Consider the following 19979-nt stretch of genomic DNA (forward strand, 5'->3'; position numbering starts at 1 on the left):
TTAACACACAAACCCTGCAAATTTAGCCAGAATTCTGCTCAAACAGAAAACACTCCACTCTGTTCCACCTTGTGATGTCATCAAGTGGCAGTTTTCTAGTTAGCAGCAACTTTTTACCTTTTGTTTAGCAAAGATTAGAAATTCCAGGTCTGAAATGATCCAAATGATTGTAGTGAAGATGTGTGGAGTTTAAAAACACAGTGGAGCACTTCCTGTATTACCACTTGATGACATCACAAGGTGGAACGTCGCATTTTGAGCTTTGGAGATGTACAGACTAATAATAAAGAGTTGGTCACACATGTGCGAATGAAGCAAAACATAACTCCAGGCATGTTTACGATGAGGAAACAACATTATAACACGGACCTTTAAATATATTACAACACTTTCTTCCTTTTATTTACGTTGTTTTCCACCACTGTTTAGCTCTCACTGCTCTGACGGCGTAAATAAACCAATGACAAATACATGGAGACCACATGTTGATTGCAAAGAGTCTTTTTATTTTCTTTGTGTTCAAGTACGGTCCTCTCTCAGCAGGGTCATCTAAGAAGCATTGAAACACAATAACACACAACTCGCCAGAGCCTGAGCATGTTCAGGTGGGATATCTCTTTTTGTCTCTTTTGATTAGGCGTAAAAGGGGGGGCTCCAATCTGCAGTTTCCACATTTAGGTCAAAGAACAAGTCCTGTTGTACACCACGTTTTCTCTGCGAACATTTGTTGCATTTCGAGACACGGACATCTGCACATAAAAATCATATATATATATTTATATTTATGTTCATATATTTATAGATTTGTCATTCTATATCAGCAATTCATTCTAGTGATTTTAACCGTAGGATTTTCTCGTTGTAAAACTGGACAGCCAGTCAGTAAGAATGCCTTTGATAGACATTGATTTATACAGGATTGCACACACACGCACACTGTACACTCGACAGTAGTCACATGCATGCATAGATACTCGCACTCCAGTTTACATGGACACACAGGCACGCACCAGTCACCGTCCACTCACACCCAGCCCACACAGAGAGGCAGATCTGTACATTTATGTGTTAGCATGTCTCCGCCTGGTCGAAACACATCGAAATCAAAGTTTGAAAGAGCAGAGGATGTTTTTCTGTTTGTAAACTTCGACAGTATTTCCTGTTACGAATGTCCCTTTAATGTCTCTTTAAAGTCCACGATTAGGACTGGTCCGTGAGATGTCAAAGTTTGGCACAATGTTGATTCTCTGTCTTTCTCTGCAGTTGTGTAATAATCATGTGGCTCTTATAGAGGGCAAGTTGGTTTCACACAAATCACTAAAAGTTAACATGGCCAAGACTCTATCCCCAAAGTAAAAGACACTCTGTGCTTTAAACACGTTGTTGAGGCAGTGAAAATGCACTTCTGTTGGGCTCTGGAGCTGCGTTACTCAATCTGGTGCTCTTAAGAGGACGTTTTAGCTTATCCACGAATGTAGTAAAAAACAAAAATACTGCTGGACATCCTCTTTTGCTGGAAAAAACGACACGATGTTGTCTATATACTGCTTCTTGGTTGTCATTTGAAGGATTGCGTTTGCTGCTTGTCGGGAAAAATGGTTTCATAAACGACCCCATCAAAAATGTGTAATATACACACTATATTACCTTTGAACTGTACAAAGAAAATGGTTTACAAAGGTTCCTCTTTGTTTGCTGTTACATTTTAGAAAAGTACAAATGAAAAGAAGCAAAAAAAAAAAAACAGTGACAAAAAGAAGTCTCTCATAGATGACATTCCTTCAAAACAAATTGAGGAGAGTGTGTAGGCGGCAAGGCCATCGGCACAAATAAGAGGGAGAAAAGCAGTGCTACGTTTCTCACTCAAGTGAAATGATAGACATCCACCACTTTGTTCACTGTGCTTTCTTCTTTCCTGTGCTTTACACCCCTCATAAACCCACATCTATGTTTGGTCCTTTACCTGGAGTCTGCCTAATGCTAAAGGTCCAGTGACTTTCTACTCATTCAAAACATCGATAAAACATTCTAACATTTCTTCCTTTCTGCATCCTTCTCCATTTCTTCTCTGTTTGGCTGTTTTTATCATTGCAACTTTGCCCCTTCCACATCTTAGCTACTCTTCATATCCAGTTTGAACTTGTCCTTTATCGTCTTATGGTGCAAAACAGCTGACTATGAGGAAATAAAGCAATTTTAGGGTAAAAAGTAAAAAGCCGGCATGCACATGCACTGTCTCTCTATCACACTCTTTCTCACCTGAACTTTTTCACTTTGTAATTTGCTCCGTACCCTTCTACTGTCTTTTGAGTTTCCTTTTTTAAAATGCCACGGAACCTACACTTTAACCTTGAGTTTGCTGCAAAAATAATCCCTTTCTGACACACATACATACACACAGTCTCTCGCCCCGCACTTGTTTTGTTTTTTTAAGTTTTGAAGATTACACCCAAGAGTCAGGAGAGGCCGGGTAGTGGCTGGTCTCGTAGTTCAGTTCGCTGTATGGCCTAGAAGCTGAGTAGAAGTCTACGTAGTTCCCGGTGGATTTGAGCCCTAGGTGCATTCGCAGGTCCTCTCTTGGATCCCGCGGGGGTCCGGTGGAGTTGGGGGGCTGCTGCGGCTGAGCTTGGGGCTGGGCTTGCGTCGGGACCTGGGGCTGCGGTTGGGACGGCGCCGGGGGAGGCGGGGGTCCCTGGTCGTCGTAGAAGGCGTCGTCGAAGCTGCGACTCTGGCTGTGCGGGGGCGGCTGCGGGGGCTGAGGCTGCGGGAAGGAGGGAGGGGGAGGATAGGGGTCGTAGTCTTTTAGCACGGCCGCGGATGGGCTGTCCTGCTGGGGTTGGGGGGGCACGACGCAGGGCTGAATGGGAGCCTGGTAAAAGGTTGTGAGAGAGAGAGAGGAGTGGTGGTGAAGGAGGAGGAGGAAAGAATGGAAAGGCAGAGAGAGAGCGGATGATGAGATAGACAGAAGCAGAGAGGCTGGTGTCAGATACACAGCAAGCAGGAAAATCCCAGGTTTGAAAAGCAAGTACAGAGGGTAAAAAAGGCTTCGATATGAATCAAATAGGATGGGGCTCAAGCTGTGAATTCTCCATTTCATGCAGGTATTGAAGGGAAGGGCTCATCTGCAGCACTATAACTCTCACAGACAGGAGACGTGTTTGGCCCTAGGCGCTGGCATATGGCACAAAACAGATCTACTTCTATGAAAATGTTATATATAGTACTGGTTAAAATTTGCATCCAAATGAGCCACGTTTCAGATAAAATTTCAGATTAGGGATACAGAAGATATGTTTTTCTAATATGTAGTATAAATGTACGACTTGCTGAGGCGGTATCTAAAGCCCTATGATGACGACTAAAATGAATTACTTGTATCAAATGTTTTAATGGACATGTACCATGTGTAAGTTAAAACTCACATCAAATAACATCTGCAGCTTTTTACCATTTAAAAAACGCTGAAATATTCACAGGTAAACTGTCTAAACCAAACTTAGAGAGACTTATCCTACATTTGTCTCCAGTAGATTAGACGACTGTAATGTCCTGCTCCCTGGCCTCTCCAACCGAGCCTCAAGACAGAACAGTACATCCAGGACTAAACCAGGTCTAAATCAGGACTGAACCAGGACTAAACCTGGACTGAACAAGGATTAAACAAGGATTAAAACAGGACTAAATCAGGACAAAAAGCCGGAATAAACCAAGATTAAATCAGGACTAAAGCAAGACTGAAGCAGGACTAAACCAGGACTGAACCAGGAATGAACTAGGACTAAACCAGGACTAAACCAGGACTAAACCAGGACAAAACCAGGACAAAACCAGGACTAAATATGGAGAATCAGTGTTTCAGTTTCTGCAGCTAAAACCTGGAACATTCTTCCTGAAGATGTGAGACAGGCCTCGACTTTGACAATGTTTAAATCCAGGCTCCAAAAGATTCTGTTTATCTGTGAATATGACTGAAAGGTTTTTATTCTGCTCGCTTTTCTCTTATGATTATTATTTATGTTTTGATTTGTTGTACTGTGATTTGAATGTCTTATTTTATAAAGCACTTTGAATGACTGTGTGTATGATTTGTGCTGTACAAATAAACTTGCCCTGCCATGTCATTATGTAAATAAATTGAGTGTTAAGAACTCACCTGGTTTTGCTTGATATCATCACTGGTCGTCAGGTAGGAGTTTCGGAATAACGTAGATGTCCCGCAGGATATTTGAACTGAAATGAGAAATATAAATATGCAGCATCTGCTACTGAATCTGCTTTCTGTTAGATCGAAATGAAAGTATAAAATTCATTTCAAGTTAAAAAATGGAAGGTATAAGGAGACAGCTGGAAACCCCCAAAACTCATATTGGAATAAGGGAGAGCGGACGAGATAAAGAAAATCAAGAGATATCAGTGAGCGAAAGAAAAATGGAGCGAGGTGCAGAATGAGACAGTAAAGGGCAGAGAGCGAGATGAAAAGTCTCAGAGGAAAACAAAGGCAACAAAAAGATTAAGAGGAGGGATAAAACCAGACTATTTAATTTCTCCCGTCACAAAACGCACCTGCCATGCCGTCTTTGCGGGACGTGTGCTCTCCCTTGCTGCTATGGAAACCGGCGTTGGTTGCCGTGGAGTCGTAGTCCATCTTGCGTTCCTTCAGACTCATCATCTCTCGGGGGGAGGCTGGAGCGCTCGCTACACCCATGCCCAGGCAGACACGCACACACACACCCGCAAGCACAAACGCAACACAGTGAGCGAAAATCAGGCAGGGAGCAGACAGCGGGAGCTTTCACACAATAATGGGCTTTTGTGTGTCCAGGTCCTCAAGGTGCAGAGTCATTATTCATAATTTAGCTTGTCAGAGGAAAGGGTCACCTACAACATGTTTAAAAACGCCTGGGAATTCACTCATACATTCAGGACCACCGGCACCAGAGGCACGGGCTGAATTTCAAATAATACAACGTCTTTACCGTGACTAGAGTTTACTTAAACCTTTGAAACTACAAGGCACAACTGCAGAAAGACGAGTGAATGTAAACTGATTTGAATATGTTCTTTTTATGCAAGATTAATCATTTAATCTTTAATATGGACTGGTGTGTCTTTGGGGGGAGGTGAATCCTGTGAGTAAGTGATTTGTTACACGTCATAAAAATATTCTTCCAAAAAATGTAAAGTTGTTAATGGTTCTATATCACGCAAAAGTGACTGTTGTGAGCTGTAAGTCATGTTATAATGTTATTAGCTCCTCAAAAACAGACCTGGAGTTGTGTTTTGTTTCATTCACACATGTTTGGAGATGTAGACAGACCAATAATAACTGAGCCCAAAATGCTCTGTTCCACCTTGTGATGTCATCAAGTGGTAGTTTTCAAGTTAACAGCTCTTTTTTTTTTAGCTTTAGTTCCCTAGAGATTGGAAATTCCAGGGGTGAAATTATCCAAATGATTCTAATGAAGGCAAACGGAATTTTAAAAACACTGTGGAGCGCTTCCTGTATGACCACATGATGACATCACAAGGTGGAACAGTGTGGAGTGTGTTCAGTTTGAAGATTTGAACATAAATCTGCAGGGTTTGTGTGTTAAACATGAGCGAATGAATCAAAACACAACTCCAGGTCTGTGTGTGACGAGGAAACATTATAACATGGATCAGAAAATGGCGTGGGCCCTTTAATTAACGGTGTCCTAATTAACTACACACTAATTATAACACTATTAACAAAAATATAAACTACATTCCTTCTCAAACATCAAGTATTTTACATCTGGTAAAAGTGGCAAAGAAACTCACGATTCTTCTTTGTTTCATGTTCAACTTTTACAACGTTTCTTTGCAGTAAAGATGAGGCGTCAATGCGCATTTTCACAAACTCTGCTTTTGCTTTTATGAATGGAAGTATATATTTTAGATTTATAATAATAATGTTTAAGTCTTGTATTGGTTTTCCGTAAAGGTCATGTTCAAATGTATGTTGGATTCACAAATGAGAGGACACACTATGTAATCACAGGATCCAAACTTAGAAACACGCACGGACTATTCACACGTGAGTCACCAATTCACCTACACTTTTATCATGAAAAGACATTTACGTCTGAACGGACCTTTAGTAACACAGGGAGAACATGCAGATACCTTTAGTTTATTGGTTTGGTGCACCTGGTTTCATCCATGTCTTTTTTCCTTCCTTTCCCACTCTCTCCTACTCAAACATAAACTCAGCCTTCCATATTGTAATCCCCTTATTGCATACATAAAGTGCTTACTCAGGGCCTCTTATCTAGACACAGTGAATCCTGCCTACCTGTGTATCAGCCTCTTCAGTCTGCTTGGCTAAACACTTCTACACTTGATTCAGCATCTGCATAATATGTAAGGGTCATATCAAACCGATCTCTTATCAAAGTCAAAGGCGCACTATGGGTGTGCTGTGTTCATGTACAGCAGAACAAAAACAAGATGAATGACAGTTAGCCCTGCGCACAGAAAAAGACCAGATTTTTGTTTTTCAATTTAGTGCAATTTACCTACAATTATGACAAAGTCTCAGAAACTTCCTGTTTTTGAAATCAGACTTGTCTGACTCATGCTCCTAAGAGCAGCACTGCACTGCACAAATATGAAAATAACTTCAGAAAGAGACGTTTTCCACAACACTAGGATCCATTATTCTATCATAAATTTATGAAATTACAACATTTACTTTTAAGTGAGAAGAATCCCAGATGTCTTCTGAGAAAAAAGTAGATATTTATTACGATAAACTGCAAGATTTTTGTCATACTCCCTCAAAGCATCACCACAAGTGGAATTATACACTGCATGAGGAATATAAAAAAGGTTTGCTTTTGTTTCAATTTGAACAATTCAAGGAAGAGTGAATCCATGTCTTATGAAACAGAGGTGTAGTTGAAATGTTTGGTAATTACTAATTTACTATATGCATACTGCTGTTGTGTCCTTGGGCAAGACACCTCACCCACCTGCCCTGTACGAGTGAGTCCTGAGTGTTTGGTGAAGGGCAAAGAGGCTGTAGGCTCCGTTAAAACAGGTACAAACATATTTAAAAATAAGTCAGCTCATCAGATGCATTGCAGATATTTTAAATGAATAATCTTTAGATTAACATAAATGAGTGGGAGCCTTTGGTAAGACAAAGTTCCAGTGTGTACAAAAGGTTGGGATCTAGTCCAATGTAATAATGAATGCAAAAGTCTCTCTTTACATCTCCTCCTTTGCCCTCCTTGCAAATTTCTCTCCCATGGTGCATTTCTCTAGCTCTTTGACTCCTCCTCTCTCAGTTTGCCTGCACGCACATCATTACTCCTCCTGCTTTGATCCATCTCTGAGGGGCTGAATGGCAGACTGGGGCGTATGCAGAGAGGAGATAGAGATGCATATGGCTCGGTGAATACTGTAAGTGTGAGAGAGAGAGCTGAGGCAGCCAGTGAAGAGTGAGGAATGAGAGCAAGAGGTGAGAAGAAAGCATGATTACCAAAAGGAGGGAAAGAGACGCTCCACTGACTGTGTGCGGACGAGTGGAGACAAAAGGAAGGTGCAGATAAGTAAGAGGTGAGGAGGCTTTTCCATCACCAACTCCTCTATTACAAACGTCCATAAAGTGCTCTCTCTCTATAATCTGAATACTGTGTATTTCCAATGTCGTTGGCCAAAGTCAAATCCTCATCCTGAGCTTCCTCCCTGCATTAACCGCCCTCCTATCCATAATTCTTTGTGCCTACTTGCTTTCTCTCCCTCTGTTTATCTCTCCTCCCTCTTTCTCTGTCCTCCCTTCCCTCTCTTCTCTGGGTCCTTGAAGACCTCTCTAAGCCGGGAGGAAGGAAAAGTATTTTTCTGCCTCATCAGCTCGCTAAGCCCAGTGTGGAAAAAGCACAGCTAAAGGCCTTTCTACCACTGATGCTAACAGCTAATGCTAGTGCGCCCTATGCAGAGCATGAAAGCCAGTGGGCTCGAGCTAAAGGCTAGCCATAATCATACTTCACTGGATGAAAGCTTGTGGGTGGCACTGATGCTAACAGTTGTTAGCTTAAGACTGATGGACTGGTAAGTGTTGATGCTACTGGCTCTGCAAAAGAGCCATTCCTATTTTAAGTATAACTTAAATTTTCCTAAAATTTATATACTATACCCAGACATTCAGTGTTTTTCTCAGCTTTTCCTCCCTAGTATCTGGGTCTTTGTCTAGCACATAAGACGAAGTCAAAACTGGATCATAGCTGCACCTGCAAATTTACACTGACTCCGCTCTTTGATCGCTCCAACAAACATGTTTAGTTCTTAGTGATTTTGCTTCAAGCTAAAGTTTACAAAGTTTGTTTTTTAGTCGGTCTGGATGTAACTCAAAAACATGAAAGATGAAAGTGGAGGAATATTTGGGTCTATCACAAATTACAGCCTGTTTAATTATTGTTTCAAATCTAATTATTCATCGTCTCTGTTCATTCTTAAACCTCTGCGCTCCTCGGTCAAACCTTTCTGTCAGCGGTTTTACTTTTCCTAGTTTAGTGTCTCAAAGATGGACTCGAGCAGAGGACCCTGGATGCTTGTGTGATGCTCACCAGAGCGGTTATTCGGAGACGTCCTGACAGGAGAGACAGAGGGGGTCCGCGACGAGGAGTAAGGCCTCTGTCTGTCCCTCTCTATCGTCGACGCAGATCCCACAAAGTGATACTGAGAGTAGCCATCCTGCAAACACACACAAGAAAGGAAAGGGTCTAATATCAGCATACAACACGTTTAATGTTTATTGTGGTTTCTGCTTGTTGGCTGGTCATGCAGATTTAAGAGTTTGTCCTCAAGATCAATGTGTAAGACGCAGAGGCACATTTACATTTGTATTACATGAGTATTACCAAGACGGCAATAAAATGGTACACGGTCACATTTTTATATCGCACTTTCAAGGCACTGAGAGCGCTTCACATCAAGGAATCAGTCACACATGCACGCACACACTGGGGGCGAGGCGGGTTAAGTGTCATTATCGTGGTAGTGGCCTCATGATACACAAAATATAGAGCCCTGATGAGTCTTTAGTGTTTTAATTTAAAGAAATATTTTAAATGAAAAATGTTTAGTAATAGCAATATCTTGATGTTGGAGAAATGGAGCAAAGGATCAACGGCAAGATCCCAGTCTGTCTTGTGTTTTGTGCCGTTTTCCCCCTCCCTTCTGTGTCAGAGCCTGGAGCTGGGGCGGAGATTCGGGCTCCACCCACACACACCTGCAACTAATCTCTAATCAAGCTGCACCTGGGGAGGACAAAGGGACCGTGGACCTGACACTCAGCTCCAGATCGACCACGTGTCCACAGTGGTATAACTCAGCATCACGTTTTTGCATTTTGTTACTCGTTCTAAGTTGGATGTTTTTTGCTCCTCTGCCTCCGACCCAGCTCTCCACGACCGGTACGAACCTCACACCCTCCGGCCCAGTTCACTTCGACCGGTTCGGATTACCTCGTCTCTGAACCCGCTGCCCACGATCTACTCAAGGACGACCGCAAACAACCCCGCTCTCAACTGTCTGATCCATTTACCTTCATTTGCATACAATCTGTAAATAAGCATTGTGAAACTGTTACCCGAGTTCTGAATCTTTGGTCCCCCTGTCAGCCATTACGAAAATCAACCAATGATGTTTATGTCGACAACAGGATTGGAACAGCCGACCTTCAGATCGGTCGACAAACACTCTACCACCTGAGCCACATGTATTTGAAAAACAGTCTGTGATTTTACCAAGAGACTTTTGACACTGCAACGTTACAATTTCACAATATTATAATTCCACAGTTCTTGGTACTTTGCCTTCCTACAGCTGTAACAGGGCGAGCTGCAGAATCCATTTTGAAGGTAATGCAAAGAGACAAGATGGTGAACCAGCAGAACACTGTACATGGGGGGGTTTGGGTTCACTTATGTTGTCTTATCCAAAAGTCACATTTCTGCAACTGAAAACACTGAAATGTTTAATGCTGGTTCAGAGAGAATGGCAAACACCGAGCGTAGCTGTTACTTTGGTTATGCAACAATGCTTTGTTATAGACATCAATGATTTTTATTGGAAGCTACAAAAACAGAATTGGCAATAAGTAAGAAATGTCACAACGCAGACGAAAACAATGATGCTCGCTGATAATTTAAAGGTCCTATGTTACGCAAAAGTGCCTCTTGTGAGATTTAAGTCATGTTAAAATGTTGTTACTGCCTCAAAAGCATACCTGGAGTTGTGTTTTGTTTTATTACCATCTCTTTTACTCTCTCCAAAGCTCAAAATGCTCTGTTCCACCTTGTGATGTCATGAAGTTAACAGCTCCTTTTACCTTTAGTTCGGCAGTGATTTGGTAATTCCAGGTCTGAAATTGTCAAGATCCCAGTCTGTCCTTGTATTTCTGTGCTGTCTTTCCCCTGTCCTCTCTTTGTCTGGAGCTGGGTGGAGACTCTGGCACCACCCACTACACACCTGCAGCCCATGAGCAATCAAGCCTCCACCTCGAAAGTACAAAGGGACTGAGGATCTTACAAATGCCGCCAAATTGTCCGTGGTACAGTTCCACTTGGCTCAGTCTAGTTTTTGTGCGTATGATCTCAGTACTCAGCTGTTATTTTTCCTCCGTTTTTCGTCCAATCCTGCTCCTTGAAACTACCCTGCACCTCCGCCTCTGACCCAGCTCTCCACGACCGGTCTTTGATCCCCCCCGGACGTTACGACAAATCACCTGAATCATTCTAGAGAAGTTGTATGAATCGCGTGAAGCTATAACTTTTAACCATGTAATAGGTTTTTCCTTCTCATTTACCCTTTCCAAGTTGGATCAATATCTTTCATTTTATTATTAACATGGAATTATCAGTAGCTAAAATGCGTGGAGCCAAAAGAAAAACTCATTATGGAGTAAAACCTTATCAGAACTGGATAATCTCAAATAAGCAAAGTTCAATAATTTGGAGTTTAAATACACAGTGGAGCACTTCCTGTATTACCACATGACATCACAAGGTGGAGCAGAGTGTTTTGAGTGTGGGAGAAGAACTCAGAGAAGCCTAAATCTGCAGAGTTTGAGAGTTAAACAGGTGTGAATGAAACAAAATACAACTCCAGGTCTGTTTATGATGAGGAAATATAATAACATAGACTGGAAAATAGCATATTATGGGCCCTTTAAAGATTACGGCTAACACTTGTACATACTCGAAACAATTACAATTAAAAAAAAAGGAGGTGTGAAGTGTATTTAGCTGATTGCAGGTGAGTTATGTAGTTAATGCAGATATTACAAGACACTTACAACCACTCACACAATACCAATTAACACGCTTGTATTGAGCCGAGGGGAATAAGAGATTGCCACTGTTAAAACTGAATAATAAAAAAAAAAAAAACAAGTAATGATTTGGTGAACGCAATTACTGCCCTGCCAATGACTTTGTATCTATATTAGTCTAAACGTGATGGAAGAAAAACCCTTTTCATAAGAATGGATCGGACGAGTCAACAATCACAGAGCTGGAACCAATTCAATTTAGCATTACGATAATTGGCTACCTCGGAAAGCTAGGCCCACGCTGGTGATAAAAGATAATGCTAGCTTATTCCATCACATCCCTTACGCTGAAAAGGCCTGTGTTAATGTGACTGGACTGTTATGAATGTACAGTGAGGGAGGGAAGTCATTTGGGGCGATGGGATGAGAGGCAGGACAGTGAGACAATGAACAAAAAGTACAAAAGTCCGACGTGGAAATCACCGTTAATATTTATAAAAGCCATCTGTTACACTATATGTTTCGAAAACTGCTTTATACTTGCATTTTCTACCTACTTAACCCACATCAGTAAGTGGTTTCTTGGTGTAAAGTACTATATAAAAATGTGGCTTAAATGTCTTGCCTAACAACACAACAGCAGCACTTAAAGCTACAGTGCGTTTAAAAATGTTTGGACCTGCAGCTCAGCGCACAGGCACGCAGGGAGACGGAGCTCCACAGTGAAAAAGTGAGTTTATAATGTGAATAATAACATGGCGCATTGAAGTCGCCTCAGTTAAAGCTGCACTAAAGTTCGCTCAATCTCAGTTGCATCACATTTTCAGTTATATAGACCGAAGAATGATCAGTTTACTTAATTTTCAAAGAATAGTTTGTTTTGTTGTTGTCTGGTTGGTGTCTTACATGAAACGGCGACATGGCGCAGTTTACTGGACAGATCACATAGCATCATTTTGTTTGGCATCTTTAAATCGCATTTTTATTTTTAATAATAATAATAACAATAATAATACATTTTATTTATATAGCGCTTTTCAAGACACTCAAAGACACTTTACATAGAAGAACAATTTTAAAAAGTACAAAGATACAAACATTTAAAATCAATACTCATAATAATTGAAGAGTCTTTAGGAGTTTTTTGAAGATGGTGAGGTCAGTGTAGTCTCCGAGTTAGGTTTAGGGTTAGGGTAGAGTGACAGTCACATTTTTATACAGCGCTTTTCCACTTTCAAGGCAGACAAAGCGCTTTACACCAAGGAACGACTCACTGAGGTGGGTTAAATGTCTCGCCTAACGACACAACAACAGCATTCATCTGTTGTTGTACGGCTGGGCACCTACAAGCTACAGTGCAATTGAAAACTTTTGGAGACACTCGAGTGGACCAGCAGCACAGTGGCACGCAGGAAGACGGAGCTCCACAATGAAAAAGTGAGTTTATAATGTTAATAATAATGTGGCGCATTGAAGTCACCAGAGTTAAAGCTGCACTAAAGTTCGCTCAATCTCAGCTGCGCCACATTTTCAGTTATTTCAGATATTAGTATAGCTTGTTTTGTTATTGTCTGGTTGGTGTTTTATATGAAACAGCGACATTACACAGTTTATTGGACAGACTGCTTTAAGCTCACATAGCGTCATTTTGGTGGCATTTTGTTTAACATCTTTAAATCGCATTTTTATTTTTAACTGTGAATGCTGCTTATTGGTTTTGAATGCTCCTGAAATTGAAGTGTTGCTTGAGTAGCCTGTATTGAGGTGATGTAATAATGTTTAAGTGGGACGTTACTGAAGACCCAAGGGTCAAATGCACGGCCCGCCACTGAGTATTAGTATTTTTACACGAGTCTATTCAAGTTATATCTTTACGTTACTATTCCTATAACTTTTTAATAATTAACTTAGCACTTTTACTTGCAAACAGCTCTGAATAATAGTCCAAAAACATGGTGCTACAGAGTGTTCTTGAGGTACATATATATATATACACAGGAGAGTTAGCATCGAGCAGGGAGAAGCTGGGTGACTCTGTCTCTGGTCTGGACTCTGGACTAATAGAAAATGGGATCTTCTGACACGCCGAGGTTCAAAGGTCACTTGCTTCCAGACATCGTTGGTTTTCTCATCTCCTCCATATCTCACTCTCCTTGTTTGACATTGTCTCCCTTCACCCAGCTCATTATCTCCTGCATAACCTCCTGATGCTTCGCTCTCTATGATGAATATTGAATGGCGTATGTACATGGATAATTTCTACACAGTTATATGCCTGATTATGAGACTGGTGAAGTGATGGCCAAAGGCAGTGTGCAGGACAGCCCCAAGCAAAAACATTCTGACCTTAATAATAATATCACAATGGAACAGTATGTGCTGTAGATGTGTAAATGTGTACGTTTTTAACAGCTCAAATAACAGAAAATGTAAGATAATAAAACCTATGGCATTATTACATCAGACATATTCAGCAAAATCGACTTTTCAGAGATTTTAATCATGTTATAGTTGTGTCTGGAGGACGTGTCTGGGGTGAGGGAAGTCTGGGAGTCCGTGCTTAGACTGTTGCCTCCACAACTCGGCACAGAATAAGCGGAAGTAAATGGATGGATGGATGGATAGTTGTTTCTTTCTCTTTTACCCTCTCCACTGTCATGATTCTGGTCTGTCTGACAGTTTTTTGTGCATTTTTTGTCCCTGCCTGGTCACGTGTCTGAGTCTGGAGCTGGGGCGGAGAGCTGGCTCCTCCCGTGCACACCTGGAGCTAATTCCTAATCAGCCGCACCTGGGGAGAATAAGAGGAGCCAGGACCTGACACTCAGGGCCAGATCGTCCGCGTACCTGAGTGGTATATCGCTTGGCTCAGTTCTCGTTGTTGCCTGTCTTGTTTTATGCTCCTTCCACCAGACTTTCATTTACCTCATTACCTCCGTCTATCTCTGCCTTTACTTTCATCCCTGTTAAATTCTTTTCCATCGTGTCTCTTGAGGGGTTTATTCACTGCTCTGTGTTCACGATCTGTTCACGATCTCCTGCTCTTTGCTGTGTACGCACGCAAACCCTACACCATAAAGCTAATACTACCTTTGCACACTGCCCCCTACTGTAGTGGATGCGCAATTACACTTTATTCTAGTACGGCAAAAGAAAAAAAGCATGTTCCCTGGGGTCATGCACATCCCCCCTCGACATCACACCGCGCTATTTGAGAAGGACTGTTTTAGATGAATATTGCGATTTAAAATGTCCAAATCAAAACATAATGACCCACAGATGTCATAGATTATAATTACAGAGCGGACACAAGCACAATAGGTCTTCTTTAATAGGTTTTGTCTGAACTGCGGATTTTTCCAAGCTCATTGGTATTTCTATATTTATTAAGTGCGACAGGAGATGTTGAACTGACTCCCACGCTGCTCAGAACTGTGACAGACCGAATGAACAACAAAACGCCTCATAACGGCCTTATATCCCCGATCCTCTAAAAATCTGTGATAATACAAACAGCCTATCAATGATAAAACAAGTTCTATTAGTATTTTTTGTCACTTTAGGCTTTTAACACTTTAGAATCGTTTGGATAATTTCAGCCTTGTACAACCCCCGACTGGAAAAAAGCTGTGTCAAAGTGCTCGGAAAAGTAAATAAGTTGCTATTTTCGTTGATTTAAACTCCCACGTATGCACTGATGTGGGCTGAGTGCTTCACCAAGTCTGTCAGTGTTCATCTTAGTCGGCTTTGAGATCATGCAACCTCTCCCACCTGCGTCACTCTCTATTGTGAATACTAATGATGCACAGGAAGAGAGGAAAAAAACCCAACACAAATACGCTTTAAGATACTGCTCATAATAGGTGATCTTTCATAGGTCTGGCGCTGTGCCTTTTAAAACACTGGACTTCCCTACCCTGTCCACCCACCTGCACTCTCCACCTCACTCCCCACATCGCACAAATGAGAGGAAATAAAGATCCGAGTTGCCAGGCGACCATTTTGCCTGTTGCTTTTGCCATGACTGCACGCTGCTGGTGAAGGTCAAGACACGAGGAGCTAAAAAGTTGATTAGAGCTGCTACAAATGATCTGCACAGTATAAGTGTGTGTGTGTGTGGGGGTGGGTGTGTATGTGAGTGGGGGTGTGTGTGGGTGAGTGAGAGTGTGTGTGAGAGAGAGAGTGTGTGTGAGAGAGGGTGTGTGTGTGTGAGAGAGTGTGTGTGTGAGAGAGAGTGGGGGTGAGAGGGTGTGTGTGTGTGTGGGTGTGTGTGAGGGGGTGTGTGTGCAAGTGTACATATGTGTGTGTGCATGTGCCTAAGTGTGCATGTGTGTGTATCTGTGTGTCTATGTACCTCATCTATGTGTGTATATGTATGCATGTGTCTGTGCGTTAGTGTACAAGTATCTGTGTGCATGTGTGTGTGTGCATGTTTGTGTGTGTGTACAAGTGTGTGGGGGTGTGTGTGTGTGTGTGCATGTTCATAGGGGTGTGTGTGCATGTGCATGTGTGTGTGCTGGGCGCGCTCATGCCTGACACCAATTATAGCACACAACAATGTAAAAGGTTACACATGATGAGTAGAGTGTCCCCTCTGGGCACGAGGCCACTGCACCTATTGTGCAAAATAACATATTCTGCAAACTAAAGCAAACAATTATGGCACAGAAAATAACACTGACAACATGGTATTTGAAACTTAAAAGATCACAACACCTGGACTCAAAAGTGTAAAACCTTACACTCTTTCAGTTTAGTCACAAAAACATTTAAAGGGCCAATATATGGAGTTGTGTTTTGTTTCATTCACACATGTTTAACACACAAACCCTGCAGATTTAGGCTGAATTCTTCCCCCAAACAGAAAACACTCCACTTCCACTTTGTGATGTCATAATGTGGTAATACAGGAAGTGCTTCACTGTCTAGAACAGGGGTGTCAATCACATTTTCACCGAGGCCACGTCAGCAAAATGGCTGCCTTCAAAGGGCCAGGCGTAAAATAAATATAGGTACTTTTTAAACTTGTTAATTCATTGTTTCTGTATTTATTGCTTATTCAAGTTACAAATATTACATATACATTTGTCTAGATGTAAAAATATCGCTGTGTATCTCCTGATAAAATGACATTTTAAGACCATCATACCTTTTAATTTACCCTGTCGAGGGCCACATAAAATGATGTGGAGGGCCACATTTGGCATGTGGGCCTTCAGTTTGACACTCGTGGTCTAGAATCGTTTGGGTGATTTCAACAAACGGTAAAAAGTAGCTTGAAAACTACCGCTTCATAACATTAGAAGATGAAACAGAGTATTCTGATCTTTGATAATCCAGGATTACTCAAACATGTGTGAATGAAACAAAACACAACTCCAGGTCTGTTTTTGATGAGTTAGAACATGGCTAAAAGAGTCAATTTTGTGTAATATAGGACCTTTAATCTCACAATTGTTAATCAACGACAAAATATATTACTACTATGACTACCAAAAAGGGGGTTTCTCATACAGTATATCCGTGACATTTCAGTTTGAGTAGTTCATGTATGTTTTTACCCCGATGTTCTAAACCTTCAATCCCCAAAGCGAACACATCACACCTATATTCCCTGATATAAAAACGCAACACTTTAACTCAAAACTAGCTCCATGGTTGAACAGTGTGTTGAATAATGTGCCTATGCCCTTTTCACTCTTCATTTTGGTCACTGCTGGTTGTGCTGATTTAGGGAATGACCTTTATCGTGCTGCTACATCTATTGTGAAAGCTCCACAATGCTTCAAGGACCCAGGGCTCTAGCTCAGTATTTAGTTTGGACTCAAAACGCACGCAGACAAGTTAGACGTTATTTTATCCACACGGAGACCTCCACCTCTGCTCTCTTTGTGTTCCGGTCTGTAACAGGTGAACATCAGAGAGACAGCGCAGAACACAGGCAGCTTCTAACACCCAGCCATTGGTTTGATGTTTTCAAACACTCAACCCCAGCTCGTTGTAATGTGTTTTCATCACCTTTGTAGTGCGGCGGCGGGTAAATTTAGCACCTTACCTACTTCATTAGAACTGTGGTTGTGTAATGAGCCAATATTAACAAGTTGGGCAGTTTTACGCCTGAGTAGATGCATATTAACTTAAAATGGAAGGACGGCGAAAACAAAACATTACCTAAGTATCGACCACTGTAATACCAAACAATCAGGCATGTCCAAACTATGGCCCACAAGCCAAATGCGGCCCTCAGATCGATTTTATTTGGCCCTCAGGCTTTCACGAGATCATATTGCTTATTTTTTTTAACGCAAGTTTTGAAAAATCTACCTTGATTAAGCTAAAATCAAATATTTAATGTGTCGCTTTGAGGATCTAAGCATGAATAAAGGTCTAGTGGCTCATTCTAACCTCATTGTAAGAGCGGGATTTGAACCGTCAAACTTTGGATCAGTGGACAAAAACTCTACTAATTTATAGACAAAAATAAATAAAACTGTATATTTTTGTTTATATTAAGATTTGTTGTCAGTGAATTGAAAATCTGTGGAAAAAAATGTAAAAATTCCCTAACATCACATGCTACCTTGAGTTTGTGTATAAAAGTCAACAAAAAACAAATATACAACTAACACGATACATAAGAAAAGAACAATAAAACATCAAGATATCCTGCGTAGCTAGTATTAAATGCCAGGGAGAATTGGTAGGTTTTAGGTCATGGAATAGTCTAGGTTTGTCACAAAAATAGATACTTAAGCCTGGACATGGGACCAGATCTTGCGTCATAAGATCTCATGAGATAAAACTGCCACAATATTGTACAAAAATGAGGAAATTTCCCCCATGTTTTTAAATTTGGGTGAAATAGCGTAGCTGAGTTAACTTTGTTTAGCAGGGGAATCGACAAGGGGTCAAAGGGGTCTGTTGTCCCAGGCCCTAGAGCAGGAGTGTCAAACGTATTTTCACCGAGGGCCACATCAGGAAAATGGTCGCTCTCAAAGGGCCAGATGAAATGTAAAATAAACTACTTTTTTTTTCTGTATTTATTACTTATTCAATTTACAAATATTGCATCTGCATTTCCATAGACGTTAAAAAAAATAAATAAATGGCTGTTTGTTGCTATCTCCTGAAAAACTGACAATTTTAAGACATTCATACCTTTTAATTTACCTTGTTTTGGGCCACATGAAATGACATGGCGGGCCACATTTGGCCCATGGGCCTTGAGTTTGACACATGTGCCCTTGAGTCTTAAAGGCGCAGAATTAGACCTCTTCCTATTCCTATTAATTTATATTAGAGGGGGGCCATGGGAGGCTTCTTGCTCCGGGGCCCTCAAATTTCTGTCGCTGGCCCTGTTTTTTAGTAACTCCTCTAGAGAAGCCCTTATTTTTTATTAAAATTATATTGTAGTATTGCAACCAACCAGTATTTTGATGCACATATGCTCTTGACGGTGCTTTTCCAGTTGAACGTCATAGTTTTCAGTCGTTCCAAGTGCATATATACACATTCAGCTGGAAGTGCTAGGTCACAAACGCACACATTGTCTGAAGAACACATCCCTGAACATATTGTAAAGCTGTCAGATGTGTGACAAACAGAGCCTGTGCCTGACCCACACCCATATGTCATCTACATGTGTATCAGATATGAAGTGATTTGTGCCTATTTGCTGACTGTGGGCCCGTATTTATGAGAAGAGCATGTGATTAAGTATCGGGGCTGGTATCATTTATCAAGAAATGATCCAAAGCAGGCCAGCAGAAATTATGCTCGGAGCGGGGACATGACAAAGTGTAATCGTGTGAAAATACAGTGTTATATGCACTCTGCAGCTTGTGTGCAGCCTCATATAGATTGTGCAAACATACAGTGAATGTTGTCAGATAGTGTGACAAGTGGGTTTGCATTATTGGTTAGTATAGTCACAACAGTCACACACAAACTGACACAATGTTCTTATGCAGTTTGGCAAAGGGCCTCGGTAATGGCGTGGATCCAGACGGTAAAAGAAAGAAAAATTCAGTTCTGTCAACGGGACATACGTTTTAGAGTGAGGAAGTTTGGCTGCTCGTCCAAACCGCTTCTTCAGTTTTGGTCAGATTACTTGCAGGACACCGGCTTATATCTGTCTGAAGGGGGGAGGTAACTACACTGAAACTTACACACCTATTTGTTTACAGTTTGTTTGTCAGCTTAGTATATTTTGGATAACGATTTAGGCCCTTAATGGGTGCTCTTACGCTTGTTCACATAAAGACTAGCACTATTGTTTTCCACTATTTTTTTTCCAAGGAAAGGAAGAGGAAAGATTACATTTTTAAGATAATATGGGGTTGTATTTTGGGTAGGCAATTTGAATGGCCACGATTATTAAAAGGTCACACACTCAAATATTTGGTTATTCAGCCTTTAGCTTTGATTACGTCACACATTCGCTGCGTCATTGTCTCGATTTCGCTTCTGCAACGTCACATCCAGTGTCGCATTAATTTTCCACCAAGATGTTACATTGATGATGGTCGAGTCTGACGCTGCAGCTTCTCCAGCTCATCCCAAAGATTCTCAATGGGGTTAAGGTCTGGACTCTGTGGTGGACAATCCATGTGTGAAAATGACGTCTCATGCTCCTGAACCTGTCACAATTTGAGCCCGATGAATCCTGGCATTGTCATCTTGG

The 19979-nt window shown here is 41.3% G+C and overlaps 1 protein-coding gene across 1 annotated transcript in view; it reads right to left on the reverse strand.

Annotated features, from left to right (window-relative positions):
• Positions 1 to 1916: 1916 nt before the first annotated feature.
• ctnnd2a (catenin (cadherin-associated protein), delta 2a) overlaps positions 1917 to 19979 on the reverse strand; it is a 385529-nt gene continuing 367466 nt past the window's right edge. Inside the window, exons 25-28 of the mRNA XM_033985946.2 lie at positions 8592 to 8718; positions 4564 to 4695; positions 4154 to 4230; positions 1917 to 2869 (exon numbers count right to left, since the gene is read on the reverse strand). Coding sequence (XP_033841837.1) covers positions 2444 to 2869; positions 4154 to 4230; positions 4564 to 4695; positions 8592 to 8718 — 762 coding nt within the window. The 3' untranslated portion in view covers positions 1917 to 2443. The remainder of the gene's footprint in view (positions 2870 to 4153; positions 4231 to 4563; positions 4696 to 8591; positions 8719 to 19979) is intronic.

The sequence above is a fragment of the Periophthalmus magnuspinnatus genome, chromosome 20 (assembly GCF_009829125.3).
Source record: "Periophthalmus magnuspinnatus isolate fPerMag1 chromosome 20, fPerMag1.2.pri, whole genome shotgun sequence".
NCBI lineage: Eukaryota > Metazoa > Chordata > Actinopteri > Gobiiformes > Gobiidae > Periophthalmus > Periophthalmus magnuspinnatus.